The sequence below is a fragment of the Pseudophryne corroboree genome, chromosome 1 (assembly GCF_028390025.1).
Source record: "Pseudophryne corroboree isolate aPseCor3 chromosome 1, aPseCor3.hap2, whole genome shotgun sequence".
In the NCBI taxonomy this organism is placed as follows: Eukaryota; Metazoa; Chordata; class Amphibia; order Anura; family Myobatrachidae; genus Pseudophryne; species Pseudophryne corroboree.
This window is the reverse complement of record NC_086444.1, coordinates 576389671-576408980: the sequence shown is the minus strand read 5'-3', so window position 1 is coordinate 576408980 and position 19310 is coordinate 576389671. Positions and strand designations below refer to the sequence as shown.

General features: G+C 46.7%; 1 protein-coding gene and 1 long non-coding RNA gene across 4 annotated transcripts in view; one reads left to right on the top strand and one right to left on the bottom strand.

The window, feature by feature from the left end:
• The window catches only part of LOC134899942 (prostaglandin reductase 1-like), a 147667-nt gene extending 130154 nt beyond the window's left edge, over positions 1-17513 (bottom strand). The window contains exon 1 of the mRNA XM_063914210.1: positions 17415-17513. Within this exon, the coding sequence (XP_063770280.1) occupies positions 17415-17419 (5 nt within the window). The 5' untranslated portion in view covers positions 17420-17513. The remainder of the gene's footprint in view (positions 1-17414) is intronic.
• Positions 12972-19310, top strand: part of LOC134899958 (uncharacterized) — a 173412-nt gene continuing 167073 nt past the window's right edge. For all 3 annotated transcript variants that reach the window (XR_010173494.1, XR_010173496.1, XR_010173488.1), the window contains exons 1-2: positions 12972-13497; positions 15167-15345. This is a non-coding gene — a long non-coding RNA (uncharacterized LOC134899958). The remainder of the gene's footprint in view (positions 13498-15166; positions 15346-19310) is intronic.

Sequence of the window (19310 nt, the reverse complement as noted above, 5' to 3'; positions counted from 1 at the left end):
CATACATGTGAAAAAAGAAAGATGGTGAAATAAAGATTTAAAATTGTATCCACGTGTTGTTATTTATTTGGTCTAATAAGTTCACAATGACTAGATCACTTTCGATTGTAAGCTCGCAAGAGCAGGGACTTCTTTCCTCATGTGCCTTTCCTCTTCTTACTTAAGGTGCATACACATTGGGCGTTTTTGCTCAGCGTGTATGCACAGCGATGATCGCTGTCATCGCTGGGCCGAAAAGCGCTCAGTGCATACACACTGAGCGCTTTTCCCTGCTGCCTAGCGATGTCAGCTGGGGTGAGCGGCTTTCCATAGCAGGAACGGTGTCCGCTGGCGATGAAGCAGGGGCGCGCCTCAGCGCTCACCGTTCATCGCTTGCTCATACACACTGGGGGGTTTTGAGCTGAAAGCAGCTCAAAACACCAAAAGTGACCTGCTTTCAGCTCAAAATCACCCAGTGTGTATGGGCCTTTACACTATCTTATACTCCATACTCCCTTTGGTGGCACCTAACGCTGAGTTTTCTATACCTGTCCTATATTGTCTTGAACTGTAAGTGCTGTTTTCTTGTTTGCTCATTTTATTATGTACTGTGTAACGGGCGCTGCGGATCCCTTGTGGCACCATATAAATAAAGGATGAAAATAATAATAATAATAATTTTTTGGGAAAGGAAAAAGAAAATCTGTAATTGTATTTAAAATATAACTTTTATTATTCCTTTGGTTAAAATACTGTGATTCTATCTCACATGTTGATCCTAGACTACAGTGAAACATAGAAGTTAAAATCGCAAACTCAACATACATGTGAAAAAAGAAAAAAGAAAGATGGTGAAATAAAGATTTAAAATTATATACATAATATCAATATCTTTGTATTATAACATTAGTAGCTAAAACACGTGAACATAAAGATATGGATATTATGTTGTATGACTGTCAGTCTCTATAGAAAGAGATTAGTGTAACACCTTGAGAAGAGATAAAGGCTACTAATAGCTGTGATGTATGATTATTGGTCTTGCAGCCTTAAGGTTGACTTAATAACAACCACACTGACACCCATGATAGGATGTACATACTGTATATTTAATATGTCTATCTCTGAGCGCTCACCATTTATACCCAATTATGATGACCATTATGGCTTCTCTATATGTCTGAATTACCATAACCCCCACTTGAAGCCTATTGTTAATGAGTATTTCTCTAGGGCAATATTGGCAAATAGGAGGTTTACGGTACTGATATATGTTTAGAATCATTCTAGTGACACAGAGACCAATTAGAGATTGCCATATGTTCAGGAACAAATGGATAATTTCTCTATACCTGTGGTGGTCTCCCCATTGGCATTATGATTCATAGTCACCACAACTTGCAGTCTAATACCCCTTTTCCACTAGCTTTTAAAACACGGGTAAATGTGCGGGGGCGCGCATTTACCCACTGTTTTTCCCTAGTGGAAAAGGGTCCCCCTGCAAATTCCCGGATCAAGTGATTCGGGAATCCTACCCGGGTAGCTTGCCGGGTTGAACACGTGTTCAACCCGGTAAGCTGTGTAGTGTGAACGGGAGCCGTGTCGAGGCGACACGGCTCCCGTTCACAGTGTATAGGGAGGGCGGCGTTGAGAGATCTGTGATCTCCCAGCGCCGCCCCTGCCGCATCACCAACCCGGCAATATGCCGGATTGGTGAGTGCTGTGGGAAAGGGGTCTATAGCACGGGTCGCAGCCGTGTCAGGCGACACGGCTGCGACCCGTGCTACAGTGGAAAAAGGGGTATTAGCCTCAAATAATAAGGAGCATCCCTCTGAGGTATACATTTGAGAGCAGCAGGTTGGTGTTGTAATTCTTGAGAGACCCCCATTAATTTATAGGAAAGTTAATATTTTAAGGAAAAAAGTTGGGGGGTGTGACCACAGGCAATTTTGAACAACCAATGAAAAAGAAAAGAGGGAATAATTGCCCTAGGGTGGTGCACAATAATAGACAATATTAAAACATAACTTTTAATTGTGTATCAATTCATGTGATAAAAACTAGCAAAATATAGAATAAAGGGGGTAATTCCAAGTTGATAGCCTCAGGAATTTTGTTAGCAGTTGGGCAAAACCATGGCCCTCATTCCGAGTTGTTCGCTCGCAAGCTGCTTTTAGCAGCATTGCACACGCTAAGCCGCCGCCTACTGGGAGTGAATCTTAGCTTAGCAGAATTGCGAACGAAAGATTCGCAATATTGCAAAAAGATTTCTCTGTGTAGTTTCTGAGTAGCTCGAGACTTACTCTTCCAGTGCGATCAGTTCAGTGCTTGTCGTTCCTGGTTTGACGTCACAAACACACCCAGCGTTCGCCCAGACACTCCCTGTTTCTTCAGCCACCCCCGCGTTTTTTCCAGAAACGGCAGCGTTTTTTCACACACTCCCATAAAACGGTCAGTTTCCGCCCAGAAACACCCACTTCCTGTCAATCACACTCCGATCACCAGAACGAAGAAAAAACCTTGTAATGCCGTGAGTAAAATACCAAACTTCTTAGCAAATTTACTTGGCGCAGTCGCAGTGCGAACATTGCGCATGCGCAATTAGCGGAAAATCGCTGCGATGCAAAGAAAATTACAGAGCGAACAACTCGGAATGAGTGCCAATGTGCACTGCAGGGGAGGGGCAGATATAACATGTGCAGAGAGAGTTAGATTTGGGTGTGGTGTGTTCAATCTGCAATCTAAATTGCAGTGTAAAAATAAAGCAACCAGTATTTACCCTGCACAGAAACAAAATAACCCACCCAAATCTTAATCTCTCTACACATGTTATATCTGCCTCCCCTGCAGTGCACATGATTTTGCCCAACTGCTAACAAAATTCCTGCTGCGATCAACTTGGAATTACCCCCAAAATCAAGAAAAGTGAAAGTAAATAAAGAGTTTTTATTAAAATGTTTATTTTGTGCACTAGATGCCACTGGAGTTTGCAACTATTAAAATATCCTTTGTTTCAATGTACTGTAAATGTGTCTATTTTTTATGTGTGTTTCTTTCTGATTTCTTATTATGTAACTTCAGTTGTGAGTCACATCTGATCACATTGTTATCAATAAACAGTTACTTTATCACTCAAGGGATTTGTGTGTGTATCAAATTGTACCTGTTATATACTCAGAGTGTATCTATTTTCATTTATTATGATAGGGGAATAATCAGAGCCGGCCCTGACCAATATGATGCCCTAGGCACGATTTTTGTCTGGTGCCCCCTAGCGCCACCGCTGGTTTCGCCTCTGACCTTGCACCTCTTTCCCAGCACCATCACCCCTCACCCATAGCAGTCCTTATTTTGGTGTTTGTACCCCCTATATTTTAAATAGGAACCGTTCGCACATTTGGCCCAAAAAGGAGTGTGTTTTTGCTGGCAAGAGGCATGGCCACACAATGGTAACCCCAATTCCAATTACGCCACACAGTACTGCAACTTTATTCACATTTGATCATGCAACAGTGTCCATAATTCATATTACATCCCACAGTAGTATCACTTTACCTTATAAACATTACTCCTCACAGTAGAGCCCCTTATTCACATAACATCATACTGAATTGCTCCTTATTCACATTACACCACACCATATTGCTCTTTATTCTCATTACCTCATACCATATTGCTCTTTATTCACATTAGATGACACAGTAGTGCCCTTTCTATATGCAACGCCACATAGTAGAGCACCTTATACACATAATGTCACACATTAGTAATGCATTTATACACATAATTCCACACAGTAATGCACCTTACACATATGAGACAAATTATTAATGTCCTTATAAACATATTGCGCCTTACACATTATGACAACCTTTATTAATGCCATTTTACACATAATGTCCCTTACACATATGCCGTACATTAATAATGCCCTTATACACATAATGACACACATAGTGCCCCCTACACATTTGATGCACATTATTAGTGCCCCTATACACATACAGTAGTACCCTGTTACACATATGCCGCACATTATTAATGCCCTTATACACATAATGACACACATAGTGCCCCCTACACATATGTTGCACATTATTAATGCATTTTTACATGACACACATAATGCTCCTTACACATATTCCGAACACTACTGCACAACCAACCCACCAGCACACAGCACTCACACTGCCACTAATACTGTGACCTCTGCCTCTGCTTGGATACAGATGTGTCCTCATAAATCTTGCCTCAATGCTAACGTCGGGCACCTTTTTTTTATGAAAATGCATCTTATTTGCATTGCTATGTGGCTAGGATGCACAAGCAGCTCCTGATTATTAAAATGATATGCAGCATGCCTATATACTGTGTGAGACTGTGGCTGTATCTGCATATGAAATGCTACACACAGAATATAGGCATGCCGCATATTATTTTAATCAGCAGAAGCTGCTGATGCCCCTAGGCATATCAAATGTCCTAGGCAATTGCCTAGTTTGCCTATGCCTATGACCGGCTCTGGGAATAATGTTGTTATTTACACAGATTTAAGGGGCCAATTTCTTAACATTATTTTTACTAAAATAATGTGAAAAAGGGTGTTTTCACACTCTTTTCACATTAATTTAGTATCACCTGAATGTATTAAAGGGCTTTTGGAGCAATTTTCATGAAACACTGCTCCAAACCATTTTCTCTGACGTCCTAAGTGGATGCTGGGACTCCGTAAGGACCATGGGGAATAGCGGCTCCGCAGGAGACTGGGCACAACTAAAGAAAGCTTTAGGACTACCTGGTGTGCACTGGCTCCTCCCACTATGACCCTCCTCCAGACCTCAGTTAGAATCTTGTGCCCGGCTGAGCTGGATGCACACTAGGGGCTCTCCTGAGCTCCTAGAAAGAAAGTATATTTTAGGTTTTTATTTTACAGTGAGATCTGCTGGCAACAGACTCACTGCAGCGAGGGACTAAGGGGAGAAGAAGCGAACCTACCTAACTGGTGGTAGTTTGGGCTTCTTAGGCTACTGGACACCATTAGCTCTAGAGGGATCGACCGCAGGACCAGACCTTGATGTTCGTTCCCGGAGCCGCGCCGCCGGCCCCCTTACAGAGCCAGAAGTGTTCCGGAAAATCGGCGGCAGAAGACTTCAGTCTTCAACAAGATAGCGCACAGCACTGCAGCTGTGCGCCATTACTCCTCATGCACACCTCACACTCCGGTCACTGATGGGTGCAGGGCGCTGGGGGGGGCGCCATGAGGGCAATGTAAACACCTTGGCTGGCAAATCATCACAATATATAGTCCCAGGGCTATATATGTGATAAATTACCCCTGCCAGAATCCATGAAAAAAGCGGGAGAAAAGTCAGCCGAAAAAGGGGCGGGGCTATCTCCCTCAGCACACTGGCGCCATTTTTTCTTCACAGTGCAGCTGGAAGACAGCTCCCCAGGCTCTCCCCTGTAGTTTTCAGGCTCAAAGGGTTAAAAAGAGAGGGGGGGCACTAAATTTAGGCGCAATATGTGTATACAAGCAGCTATTGGGGGAAAAAATCACTCAGTTATAGTGTTAATCCCTGCATTATATAGCCCTCTGGTGTGTGCTGGCATACTCTCTCTCTGTCTCCCCAAAGGACTTTGTGGGGTCCTGTCCTCAGTCAGAGCATTCCCTGTGTGTGTGCGGTGTGTCGGTACGGCTGTGTCGACATGTTGGATGAGGAAGGTTATGTGGAGGCGGAGCAGAGGCCGATAAATGGGATGTCGCCCCCTCTGGGGCCGACACCAGAGTGGATGGATAGGTGGAAGGTATTAACCGACAATGTCAACTCTTACATAAAAGGCTGGATGACGTAACAGCTGTGGGACAGCCGGCTTCTCAGCCCGCGCCTGCCCAGGCGTCTCAAAGGCCATCAGGGGCTCAAAAAACGCCCGTTACCTCAGATGGCAGACACAGATGTCGACACGGAGTCTGACTCAGTGTCGACGAGGTTGAGACATATACACAATCCACTAGGAACATCCGTTGCATGATCTCGGCAATGATAAATGTGTTACACATTTCTGACATTAACCCAAGTACCACATAAAAGGGGTTTTATGTTTGGGGAGAAAAAGCAGCCAGTGTTTTGTTCCCCCATCAGATGAGTGAATGAAGTGTGTAAAGAAGCGTGGGTTCCCCCGATAAGAAACTGGTAATTTCTAAAAAGTTACTGCTGGCGTACCCTTTCCCGCCAGAGGATAGGTCACGTTGGGAGATATCCCTTTGGGTGGATAAGGCGCTCACACGTTTGTCAAAAAAGGTGGCACTGCCGTCTGGGGATACGGCCACTTTGAAGGAGCCTGCTGATAAAAAGCAGGAGGCTATCCTGAAGTCTGTATATACACACTCAGGTACTATACTGAGACCTGCATTTGCCTCAGCATAAATAGTGCTGCTGCAGCGTGGTCTGATACCCTGTCAGATAATATTAATACCCTAGACAGGGATAATATTTTGCTAACATAGAGCATATTAAAGACGTCATCTTATATATGAAGGATGCACAGAGGGATATTTGCCGGCTGGCATCCAGAATTAATGCAATGTCCATTCTGCCAGGAGGGTATTAGAGACCCGGCAGTGGACAGGTGATGCTGCCTTTAAAAGGCACATGGAGATTCTGCCTTATAAGGGTGAGGAATTGTTTGGGGATGGTCTCTGGGACCTCGTATCCACAGCAACAGCTGGGAAGAAAAAATGTTTACCTCAGGTTTCCTCACAGCCTAAGAAAGCACCGTATTTTCAGGTACAGTCCTTTCGGCTTCAGAAAAGCAAGCGGGTCAAAGGCGCTTCCTTTCTGCACAGAGACAAGGGAATAAGGAAAAAGCTGCACCAGACAGCCAGTTCCCAGGATCAAAAATCTTCCCCCGCTTCCTCTGAGTCCACCGCATGACGCTGGGGCTCCACAGGTGGAGACAGGTGCGGTGGGGGCGCATCTCGGGAACTTCAGGGACCAGTGGGCTTGCCCACAGGTGGATCCCTAGGTTCTGCAAGTAGTATCACAGGGATACAGGCTGGAGTTCGAGGCGACTCCCCCTCGCCGTTACCTCACATCAGCCTTGCCTGCTGCCCTCGGAGAAAGGGAGGTAGTACTGGCGGAAATTCACAAGCTATACTTCCAGCAGGTGAAATCAAGGTACCCCTCCTTCAACAAGGCCGGGGTTACTATTCCAGAATGTTGTGGTACCGAAACCGGACGGTTCGGTGAGACCCATTCTAAAATTGAAATCCTTGAACACTTATATACGAAGGTTCAAGTTCAAAATGGAATCGCTCAGGGCGATTATTGCAAGCCTGGAGAATTTCATGGTATCACTGGACATCAAGGATGCTTACCTGCATGTCCCTATTTACCCTCTTCACCAGGAGTACCTCAAAATTGTGGTACAGGATTGTCATTACCAATTCCAGACGTTGCCGTTGGTCTGTCCCCGGCACGAGGGTATTTACCAAGGTAATGGCCGAAATAATTATCCCGTACTTGGACGATCTCCTTATAAAGGCGAGGTCCAGGGAGCAGTTGTTCGTCAGAGTAGCACTATCTCGGGAAGTGCTACAACAGCACGGCTGGATTCTGAATATTCCAAAGTCGCAGCTGGTTCCTACGACGCGTCTACTGTTCCTGGGTATGGTTCTGGACACAGAACAGAAAAAAAAGGGTTTCTCCCTGAGGAGAAGTCCAAGGAGTTGTCGTCTCTAGACAGAGACCTCCTAATACAAATACAGGTGTCGGTGCATCAATGCACGCGAGCCCTGGGAAAGATGGTAGCTTCTTACGAAGAAATTCCATTCGCCAGGTCCCATGCAAGGATCTTCCAGTGGGATCTGTTGGACAAGTGATCAGGGTCGCATCTTCAGATGCATCGGCGGATAACCCTGTCTCCAAGGGCCAGGATGTCGCTGTTGTGGTGGCTGCACAGTGCTCATCTTCTAGGGGGCCGCAGATTCGGCATACAGGACTGGGTCCTGGTGACCACGGATGCCAGCCTTCGAGGCTGGGGGGCAGTCACACAGGGAAGAAACGTCCAAGGACTATGGAAAAGTCAGGAGACTTCCCTACACATAAATATTCTGGAACTAAGGGCCATTTACAATGCCCTAAGTCAGGCTAGACCCATGCTTCAACACCGGCCGGTGCTGATCCAGTCAGACAACATCACGGCGGTCGCTCATGTAAACCGACAGGGCGGCACAAGAAGCAGGGTGGCGATGGCAGAAGCCACAAGGATTCTCCGATGGGCGGAAAATCATGTGTTAGCACTGTCAGCAGTGTTCATTCCCGGAGTGGACAACTGGGAAGCAGACTTTCTCAGCAGACACGACCTCCACCCGGGAGAGTGGGGACTTCATCCAGAAGTCTTCCAAATGATTGTACACCGTTGGGAAAGGCCACAGGTGGACATGATGGCGTCCCGCCTCAACAAAAAGCTAAAACGATATTGCGCCAGGTCAAGGGACCCTCAGGCGATAGCTGTGGACGCTCTGGTAACACCGTGGGGGTACCAGTCGGTGTATGGGTTCCCTTCTCTGCCTCTCATACCCAGGGTAATGAGAATAATAAGACGGAGAGGAGTAAGAACTATTCTCATTGTTCCGGATTGGCCAAGAAGAGCTTGGTACCCAGAACTCCAAGAAATGATCTCAGAGGACCCATGGCCTTTGCCGCTCAGACAGGACCTGCTGCAGCAGGGGGCCTGTCTGTTCCAAGACGTACCGCGGCTGCGTTTGACGGCATGGCGGTTGAACGCCGGATCCTGAAGGAAAAGGGCATTCCGGAGGAAATTATCCCTACGCTAATTAAAGCTAGGAAAGAAGTGAACGCAAACCATTATCACCGCATATGGCGGAAATATGTTGCGTGCTGTGAGGCCAGGAAGGCCCCAACGGAGGAATTTCAGCTAGGTCGATTTCTGCACTTCCTACAGTCAGGGGTGACTATGGGCCTAAAATTGGGATCCATTAAGGTCCAGATTTCGGCTCTATCGATTTTCTTCCAAAATGGAACTGACTTCATTGCCTGAAGTTCAGACTTTTGTTAAGGGAGTGCTGCATAGTCAGCCCCCGTTTGTGCCTCCAGTGGCACCGTGGGATCTCAACGTGGTGTTGGATTTCCTGAAGTCGCATTGGGTTGAGCCACTTAAATCCGTGGAGCTAAAATACCTCACGTGGAAAGTGGTCATGCTGTTGGCCTTGGCGTCGGCTAGGCGTGTATCAGAATTAGCGGCTTTATCATGCAAAAGCCCTTATCTAATTTTTTTATATGGATAGGGCGGAATTGAGGACTCGTTCCCAATTCTTTCCTAAGATGGTATCAGTTTTCATGTGAACCAACCTATTGTGGTGCCTGCGGCTACTTGGGACTTGGAGGATTCCAAGTTACTGGACGTAGTCAGGGCCCTGAAAAATATATGTTTCCAGGACGGCTAGAGTCAGGAAAACTGACTCGCTATTTATCCTGTATGCACCCAACAAGCTGGGTGCTCCTGCTTCAAAGCAGACTATTGCTCGCTGGATCTGTAGCACGATTCAACTTGCACATTCTGCGGCTGGACTGCCGCACCCGAAATCTGTAAAAGCCCATTCCACGAGGAAAGTGGGCTCTTCTTGGGCGGCTGCCCGAGGGGTCTCGGCTTTACAAATTTGCCGAGCTGTTACTTGGTCGGGTTCAAACACTTTTGCAAGAGTCTACAAGTTTGATACCCTAGCTGAGGAGGACCTAGAGTTTGCTCATTCGGGGCTGCAGAGTCATCCGCACTCTCCCGCCCGTTTGGGAGCTTTGGTATAATCCCCATGGTCCTTACGGAGTCCCAGCATCCACTTAGGACGTCAGAGAAAATAAGATTTTACTCACCGGTAAATCTATTTCTCGTAGTCCGTAGTGGATGCTGGGCGCCCATCCCAAGTGCAGATTGTCTGCAATACTTGTATATAGTTATTGCTTAACTAAAGGGTTATTGTTGAGCCATCTGTTGAGAGGCTCAGTTATATTTCATACTGTTAACTGGGTATAGTATCACAAGTTATACGGTGTGATTGGTGTGGCTGGTATGAGTCTTACCCGGGATTCAAAATCCTTCCTTATTGTGTCAGCTCTTCCGGGCACAGTATCCTAACTGAGGTCTGGAGGAGGGTCATAGTGGGAGGAGCCAGTGCACACCAGGTAGTCCTAAAGCTTTCTTTAGTTGTGCCCAGTCTCCTGCGGAGCCGCTATTCCCCATGGTCCTTACGGAGTCCCAGCATCCACTACGGACTACGAGAAATAGATTTACCGGTGAGTAAAATCTTATTTAATTGTCATTTTTTTTTTTTTATAAGCCCCATCGCATTCCTCATACTTATAATGGGAAATGCGTTGTGGCCAAATTTACAACAACAAAAAATACTGCAGTGTGCCCTATGATAATCTCGCCTGCTCTGCTCAGGCTGGCGAGATCACAGGGCAGCACTGCGATGTACACCCCTTGCCCAGCTTTCTTTGTCCCCACAGCCTACTGAAGCAGTGGACACCGGCTCCTGAACAAGTGAGTATAAAATCCGGGGTGAAGGGACACTTTTGCATGTGGGGGTAGTCGCGATGAGGGGGACCTGGTGGCAGAGGTAGCGACATGCGGCGGTGCATGCGCAGCAGGACATCGGGGTATTTTTTATGAAAAATAACCTGATGATGCCGCAGAGAGGCATCACAGGGACAGAGCATGAACGCAAGCTCTGACCCCTGCATGCGATAATTGATACATCCATGCAATGTATTAAAGTATCGCAGTGTGAGTTGGGTCGAGTTTATCACCTGTCATCCGCAACATCAGATGCGGATGGTGATAAATACACCCCTTAACCCTTTTGGGATTGTTAAAAAATCATCATTCCTTCTTGTCTCTTTAACAGAGATCAATACCTAGTGAGCAGATGCTCCATATGTGTCAAAATTCCTGTGTCTGTTAGTTTGTATCTGTTATATCCCTCAGGGTATTAACCCTTGATGTATTGCGACACAGTCATTGGAATGACATCAATCCTGTACTGCAATTGTTGTTATAAATGTGTTAATAAATAGTGCTAATGGTATTGTTGTCACGTGACCTGAAATACGTCCATCTGCAGTTCTTAGCGCTATTATTGGGTGAAGATTGTTTTAAATATTATTTAATTTTAACCAATGAGATGGTTATAATCTTCCTATTGGGATTATTTATCCCTTATATCAGCAGGCAGGCAAATAATTCAAAGACATGTCAATTCCAAATGTGTTATTCATAGATGGTGATCGATACTCCTACTAATACTGCTGGCATATTTGATTCGGCGATGTCTTTGTGCTGCCAGCATTTTAATCCATATTATAGGTATTGTAGCTGTAATATAGTTTTATACTGAGGAAAAGATAGACCATGAAGACCTTTAGAGATTATGATCATATATCCTTTATCTATCCTGGATTCACATAGAATCAGTGGTGTAACTATAGAGAGTGCAGGGGATGCGGCTGCTATGGGGTCCAGCAGCTTGGGAGGGCCCCAAAGGCAATCCCAGAGCACCCTCTAAAAAACATTTTTTTCTTAATTTTTAATTTTTAATTAGTGTTGCCGAGTTTGGGTTCCAGCAGTGTACTTATTGGTAGGGAGGAGAGAGATGGAGCCACTTGTTCTAGAGAATCCAGAAGCGCGGCTGCGCCTGCAGTAATGGCACCAGGGCAGCACAGCTGACAGACGCGCACTGATTGTGATTATACAGTGCCACATCCGTCTGCCTGCACCACCGGCACCACTGCGGCAGTGGCTTGCCCCCCCCCTCCTTCCTGTCAGTAAGTATACTGCTGGGCCCCAAACCTGGCGTAGCAGTAGTAAGTAAATATAAAACAATGGAGAAAAAAATAATATTAAATAATAATACACTTTAGCAGGTGGATTGGGATTGTCTTTGGGGCCCCACCAAGCCCCAAGACAGCTGCATCCCCTGCACCTTGTATAGAAAGAGCGTCCGGCCATTTCTGGTGTCTATGCCCTCTCTCATCTGTCCGTCTATGCCCCCTCCTATCCATCTGCCTATCCACCTATACCCCTGTATGGTGCTCTATCTGTCCGCCCATGCCCCTGTACATCCGTCTATGCCCCCTCCTGTCCATCAATCTATACCACCATATGTGCTCTGTCTGTCTGTCCATCTATGCCCTGTCCCGTCCATCCATGCCCCCAAATTGTACTCTGTCTGTCCATCTGTCCATCAATGGTGCTAATGTCCATCTATGCCCTCATATGGTGCTCTGTCCATCCGTCTGTCCGCCAATGCCCCAGACTGTCCATCCGTCTATGCCTCCACCCCATCCTCTGCTGTAGTCAAGTAGTGTCTCTCCTGCTCATTCCTCCCTCTCTCTCTCCCCCTCTATCATTAACACTCTCTCTCGCTACTCTCTTTCTCTCTCCATAACATTGTCTCTCTCTCTTTCTCTCATTCCATCTTTTTCCATGAAAACACTCTCTCTTTCTCTCCCTCTCTAACTCACTCCTCTCTCTCTCTCTATCTCCCTCTGACACCTTCTTTCTCTCTCTCTCACTCCACTCTCTCTACTGCTCCTAAGGGGCATTGTAGTGTCAAAGGCTGAGGGGTCCCTTTAAAGATTTTGCTATGGGGCCCACAAAGTTCTAGTTACACCCCTGCGTAGACTACCGGGCATCACTATAGATGTGAGCACTTAAATCAATCATAGCCTCATTAACACAGTCAGGGCCGTAACTTGGTGTGTGCCGATGGTGCCTTGCCCACAGCGCATATGCACTGTAGGCGCACCATCTGGCATCACCACCCGCACGGCCGCTCAATAAGAATGAATCTACCAGGACCCAGGAGGCGCCCACCGCACCGCAGCTCCGCACGAGTGAAGAAACAGGAAATAAACTACCGCTCCCAGCAGCCCTTGCTGCTGGAAGCTGTAATTTATTTCCTGTTTCATCACTCAGTGAGTGTGGGTCCGGCATGTGATGCTGCCCCCGCGCTCTTACTGTTGCCGGCCGGTTGGTTCTATATCGGAGGGGCTGAAGGGACCTTGTGACGTATTGAGGGGAGGAGCTACGTCACCAGGGGGAGGAGCTACGGGCGAACAGGGTACCCGAAAAGTACCCTCGCGGGCTCGCTTCGCTCGCCACGCTTCGGGCACGGTGGCTCGCTCCGCTCCGCTTCGCTCACCACCTAATTACTAAAGGTAATAGTTGGTGGCGTGGATAGTAGAGGAACTATCCCGCTGGCCTAGCTCCTCCCCCTTGCGTCGTAACTCCTCCCCCTTACGGAAAAGGTCCCTTAGCCCACTTGATTCTAGCATCTACCGTTGCCGGCCCCACAGCGCAGCACTGCAGGAGAGGAGACAGAGAGACAGCCCTCACTGCTGGGAGCTGAGGTCTCTGGCTGTCAGGGGGCGGAGCCAAGCTCAGGCAGACGTTACAGACAGAAGGCCCACACTCTGGAGGAGCAGAGGTGACAGGAAGTGTGTAAGTCTGTCTCTCTCTTCCAGCTCTCTCCTTCATCTCTACCCCTGATTAACACTCTCTCCTCTCTCTTATCTTTCTTATCTCTCCCCCTGTGTAACACTCTCCCCTCTACCTTATCTCTCCCCCCTACCTTATCTCTCCCCCTGTGTAACACTTCCCCTACCTTATCTCTCCTTCTGTGTAACACTTCCCCTACCTTATCTCTCCCCGTGTGTAACTCTCCCCACTACCTTATCTCTCCCCATATGTAACCCTCCCCCCCACCTTATCTCTCCCCCCTACCTTATCTCTCCCCCTGTGTAACACTTCCCCTACCTTATCTCTCCCCCTGTGTAACTCTCCCCCCTATCTTATCGCTCACCCTGTGTAACTCTCCCCTATCTTATCTCTCCCCTCTGTCTGATCTCTCCCCCTACCTTATCTCTCCCCCTGTGTAACTCTGCCCTACCTTATCTCTCCCCCTGTTTAACACTCCCCCTACCTTATTTCTCCCCCCGTGTTACTCTCCCCCCTATCTGATCTCTCCCCCTATCTGATCTCTCCCCCTGTGTAACTCTCCCCCTACCTTATCTCTCCCCCTGTGTAACTCTGCCCTACCTTATCTCTCCCCCTGTGTAACACTTCCCCTACCTTATCTCTCCCCATGTGTAACTCTCCCCCTACCTTTTCTCTCCCCCTGTGTAACACTCCCCCCTATCTTATCTCTCACCCTGTGTAACTCTCCCCCTATCTGATCTCTCCCCCTGTGTAACTCTCCCCTACCTTAACACTCCCCCTACCTTCTCTCTCCCCCTGTGTAACTCTGCCCTACCTTATCTCTCCCCCTGTGTATCACTTCCCCTACCTTATCTCTCCCCCTGTGTAACTCACCCCTACCTTCTTTCTCCCCCTGTATAACACGCTCCCCTACCTTATCTCTCACCCTATATAACACTATCCCCTACCTTATCTCTTTCCTTCTTGTATAATTCTCTCCGCTATCTTATCTCCCCCCTGTATAATCTCCCCTATCGTATCTCTCCGCCTGTATAACACTCTCCCCATAAAATCTCTCCCGCCATATAACACTCTCCCCACCTTATCTCTTACCCTGTATAACACTTCCCCTATCTTATCTCTCCCTCTGTATAACACCCTCTCCTTCCTCCTCGTTCCATCTGTATAACACCCTCTCCTTCCTCCTCGTTCCATCTGTATAACACCCTCTCCTTCCTTCTCTCTACCTCTGTATAACACACTCTCCTTCCTCCTCGCTCCCTCTGTATAACACCCTGTCCTTCTTTCTACCTCTGTATAACACTCTCTCCTTCCTCTTCTCTCCCTCTGTATAACACTCTCCTTCCTCCTCTCTCCCTCTGTATAACACACTCTCCGCGCTTCCTCCGTATAACACACTCTTCCTCGTCTCTCCCTCTGTATAACACTCTCTCTCTCCTTCGTCTTCTCTCCCTCTTTGTAACACCCTCCTCTTCCTCTTCTCTCTCTCTCTCTGTATAACACCCTCTTCTTCCTCCTCTCTTTCTCTGTATAACACTCTCTCCTTCCTCCACGCCCCCTTCGTATAACACTCTCTCCTTCCTCCACGCTCCCTCCGTATAACACTCTCTCTTCCTTGTCTCTCCCTCTGTATAACACTCTTGCATTCATTCTCGCTCCCTCTGTATAACAGCGCCACCTTTATCCTGGATCTGATGCTCGCCCCCCTGCAGTGTCTCTAGGGAGAGACATGATGACATAGGGGTTTGAAGAGGAGGCATTCCAGCTCACAATGAAGCAGCAGCCAAGTGAGTCCGGTCAGACCTCCGGTGACCTTTTCCCCACCTGCCGTCAGTCACAGAGCTTGGGGTGGTGAGTGATGTTTGAAACAAGAATGTTATTTTATATTTCTCTACCTGGAGCAATGTGTAAAATGGGAAAGTGGCGCTACTGTGCGGTGTAATTTGAGTACTGGAGACTACTGTGCAGTGTAATATGAATTGGTATTATTTTGTGATCACACCTCTGCCCCTAGAAGCCATGCCCCTATAGTTTTGGTGCGCGCCTACTATGTGTGCTCGCCCTGTTTTAAATATTGGGGGGGGGGGCGCCGATGCTATTTCTTGCACACAGCGCTAAAATGTCTAGTTACGGCACTGAACACAGTATCAGTAATTTCTGAGATGGTATTGTAAGTGTGGGTACTATTGCAAATGTCAGCACTATTAGCGCTGTGTGTGTAGTCTCTATTGTATTGTTGGTATGTAGTACTGTATGAGCACATACACAATAAAACCCCTCCGGGTTAGAACACGTTACCTTTCTGCCTAGATTCACATAGACTGCCAGGCTTCACTTTGAATGTGAGTGCTGTCTGTATTCTGATTGCCGGGATCCTAACCACTGAGATCCTGACTGCTGGGATCCTGACCGCATACCAGTTTCAGTACTCCTGCATCCAGTACCCTAATTATAACCCCACTCCCACCCCTTCCAGATGCAAATAACCGTACCAAGAGAACCCCATTAGTTTCTACATTGGAAAGCAAAAATTATAGTGGGTGTAATGGAAACTCACTCTAGAGGAACACCATAATAAACACTCTGCATAAATAATATTGATACAGTTGTTATCTAGTGTTCGAGGGGGAAAAGTACACCAGAGCAGGGCCATCTTAACAACATTGAAGAGTATCCGCTGTGAGCCAGACAGCATCCGGAGCTTGAAAGGCTTTTCCATTGTTGTCATCTAGTGGAGTCAGCTGTCAACGTATTTGAGTCACACCAATAGGTGCTATATGTTGGTTTTAAATGTGCTAAATGTGAGTGCAACGTATACTCATATGTTTATCAATATATAAAAACAATATTGCTCTATATTTGACTACTTTAAGTTTTAGAAACCTGTTGAAGAGGATCATCTAAATCTGAATCTGAATGGACTATAAGTGCTCAAAGAGGAATAGTATAAGTGTAAGCGGTTTGTGAATACTTTTGTCACCTAAATCACATTTGAATTGTAATAGGTTGTGCCACTGTGAAAACACAAATTTTGTGCACTTATATATTGTGGGAGGTCTTGGTGGAGGCTCCTTTTGTGTTTTTTATAGGCTGTAAACCTAGTGTGCGCAACTTGATCAACTTTTGTATACAACTATCTGTGTGCAGTTTTCATGGCTGTCCCTGATCAATTTGGTGCCCTAAAAATAGATGTTGACAACATCATTCTCTGGGCGAGAGGGCAAGGTTTTAGCTGGTGCAGCCAGTCAACGTATCAGTGGGTACCAGGGGGCCCCAGTTTCCTTCTATAGTCCAAAAACATACTGGTTAATGTCAGTGTGCGTAGGCCTCATGTACAATGAGAAACATTTTAAATGAAAAAGCAGATGTTAAATATGTGTGTGTTTGCCCCCCCAAAAATGTCGCAATTACATATATATGCTGAGCTGCATTGTTTTTAAGCATGTTTCTTCATAGTATGCTGCAGGCATATACCACACACTTTATTAAGTATGGAAAATCTCCGTAAGATTTTGTGAGTTTGTGGGGTAGAGAATTTGGACTGTAAGCTTCAAACATTCTCTTACAGTTCTACGCAATATGATGACTCATACAATAAAGGTTATAACTTTGATAGCAAAACATATAAACAGCTGCTAAATAGAAACTTTGGATTATCAGTGCAGTATGCATAAAAACTTAGGTTTACATACTATATGAATAAATATCCGCGCAGTACACATTCCAACACAAAGTGGGTTAAGATAAACAAGTGCTAGGAAATCTGTCCTTAAATGACCGACAGCTGCAGAGCTTATTATTAGAATAGCCATACTTAACATTACAAAGAAAACTCACATTTAACGAGGACTTATATACAGTGGGCTGCAACATTAGAACTAGGTGCATGCAATAGAAAAACAATAAATTCTCTATGGTACCTCATTGTTAGGAGATGGAAAATATCCAAGTTTGTGGAAGCTTCTAAAAGAATCTTGCAAGCTAGCTTAGTGCTACAGGCTCCTCCCACCTGTATATGGGATTTTTAATTAAAGGGGAAAGCTCACTGGGAATAGCAAACTTTGTTATCTGTGCACTAGTCCCAATGTTGCATTAAGTTAAACACAATGTCATGTGGAAGTATGTTTCTCTGACGTCCTAGTGGATGCTGGGTACTCCGTAAGGACCATAGGGTATAGACGGGCTCCGCAGGAGACTGGGCACTCTTAAAAGAAAGATTAGGTACTATATCTGGTGTGCACTGGCTCCTCCCTCTATGCCCCTCCTCCAGACCTCAGTTAGTATCTGTGCCCGGCCAGAGCTGGATGCACCCTAGGGGCTCTCCTGAGCTTCCTAGAAAAGAAAGTATTTGTTAGGTTTTTTATTTTCAGTGAGATCTGCTGGCAACAGACTCACTGCTACGTGGGACTGAGGGGAGAGAAGCGAACCTACCTGCTTGCAGCTAGCTTGGGCTTCTAAGGCTACTGGACACCATTAGCTCCAGAGGGATCGAACACAGGCCCAGTCCTCGGTCGTCCGGTCCCGGAGCAGCGCCGCCGTCCCCCTTGCAGAGCCAGAAGAACGAAGAGAAGTTGAAAATCGGCGGCTGAAGACTCCGGTCTTCATTAAGGTAGCGCACAGCACTGCAGCTGTGCGCCATTGCTCCCTTAGCACACCACACACTCCGGTCACTGATGGGTGCAGGGCGCTGGGGGGGGGGGGGGGGGCGCCCTGGGCAGCAATTAGATTACCTTACTTGGCGAAAAGCACATAATACAGTCTGATAAACTGTATATGTGCATTAACCCCCGCCATTAAAGTACATAAAAGGACAGAAGCCCGCCGCTGAGGGGGCCGGGCCTTCTTCCTCAGCACACCGGCGCCATTTTCTCTTCACAGCTCAGCTGGAAGGAAGCTCCCCAGGCTCTCCCCTGCAGTATCCTGGTACACAAAGGGTAAAAAAGAGAGGGGGGGCACATAAATTTAGGCGCAAAAACTGTGTATATAAGCTGCTATAGGGGAAAAATCACTCAGTATAGTGTACATCCCTGTATTATATAGCGCTGTGGTGTGTGCTGGCAGACTCTCTCTCTGTCTCTCCAAAGGGCCTGGTGGGGGAACTGTCTTCAAATAGAGCATCCCCTGTGTGTGTGGTGTGTCGGTACGCGTGTGTCGACATGTCTGAGGTAAAAGGCTCCTCTAAGGAGGTGATAGAGCGGATAAGTGTGTGGGAGGGTGTCTCCGTCAACAACGCCGACACCTGTTTGGATATGTGTAAGTGCTGAGGTAAAATTATTGCACAAAAGGTTAGGGAACAGAAAGGAAATCTAGCCTGGTCTGTCCCTATGTCACAGAGTCCTTCAGAGTCTCTCTATGCTCACTATCCAAAATAACAAACACTGGTATCGACACGGAGTTTAACTCCACTGTCGACTACGATAATGCAAAGTTACAGCCAAGAGGGCTAAAAGATATTCAATATATGATTATTGGAATAAAAGATGATTTGCATATCACTGATGACTCATCTGTCCCTGACACGAGAGTACACATGTTAAGGGGAAGAATGCTGAGGTAAATTTCCCTCCTCTCATGAGGAAAAAGAGCGGGAATCTCCAGACAAGAGACGGCAGCTTCCCACAAGAGAATTCTCAGGCTGTATCCTTTCCCCACTAGGGCCAGGATGTGTTGAGAATCTTCCCCTTGGGTGTCCTGTTTGCACTAGCTATTCTCAGGGATCCTGCAGATAGTGTGCACATTCTAGTATACTACCCAGACCGGCGATTGTGTCGGCATGGGTTTATAGCACTGTGGCAGCGTGGACAGGTACCTTATCA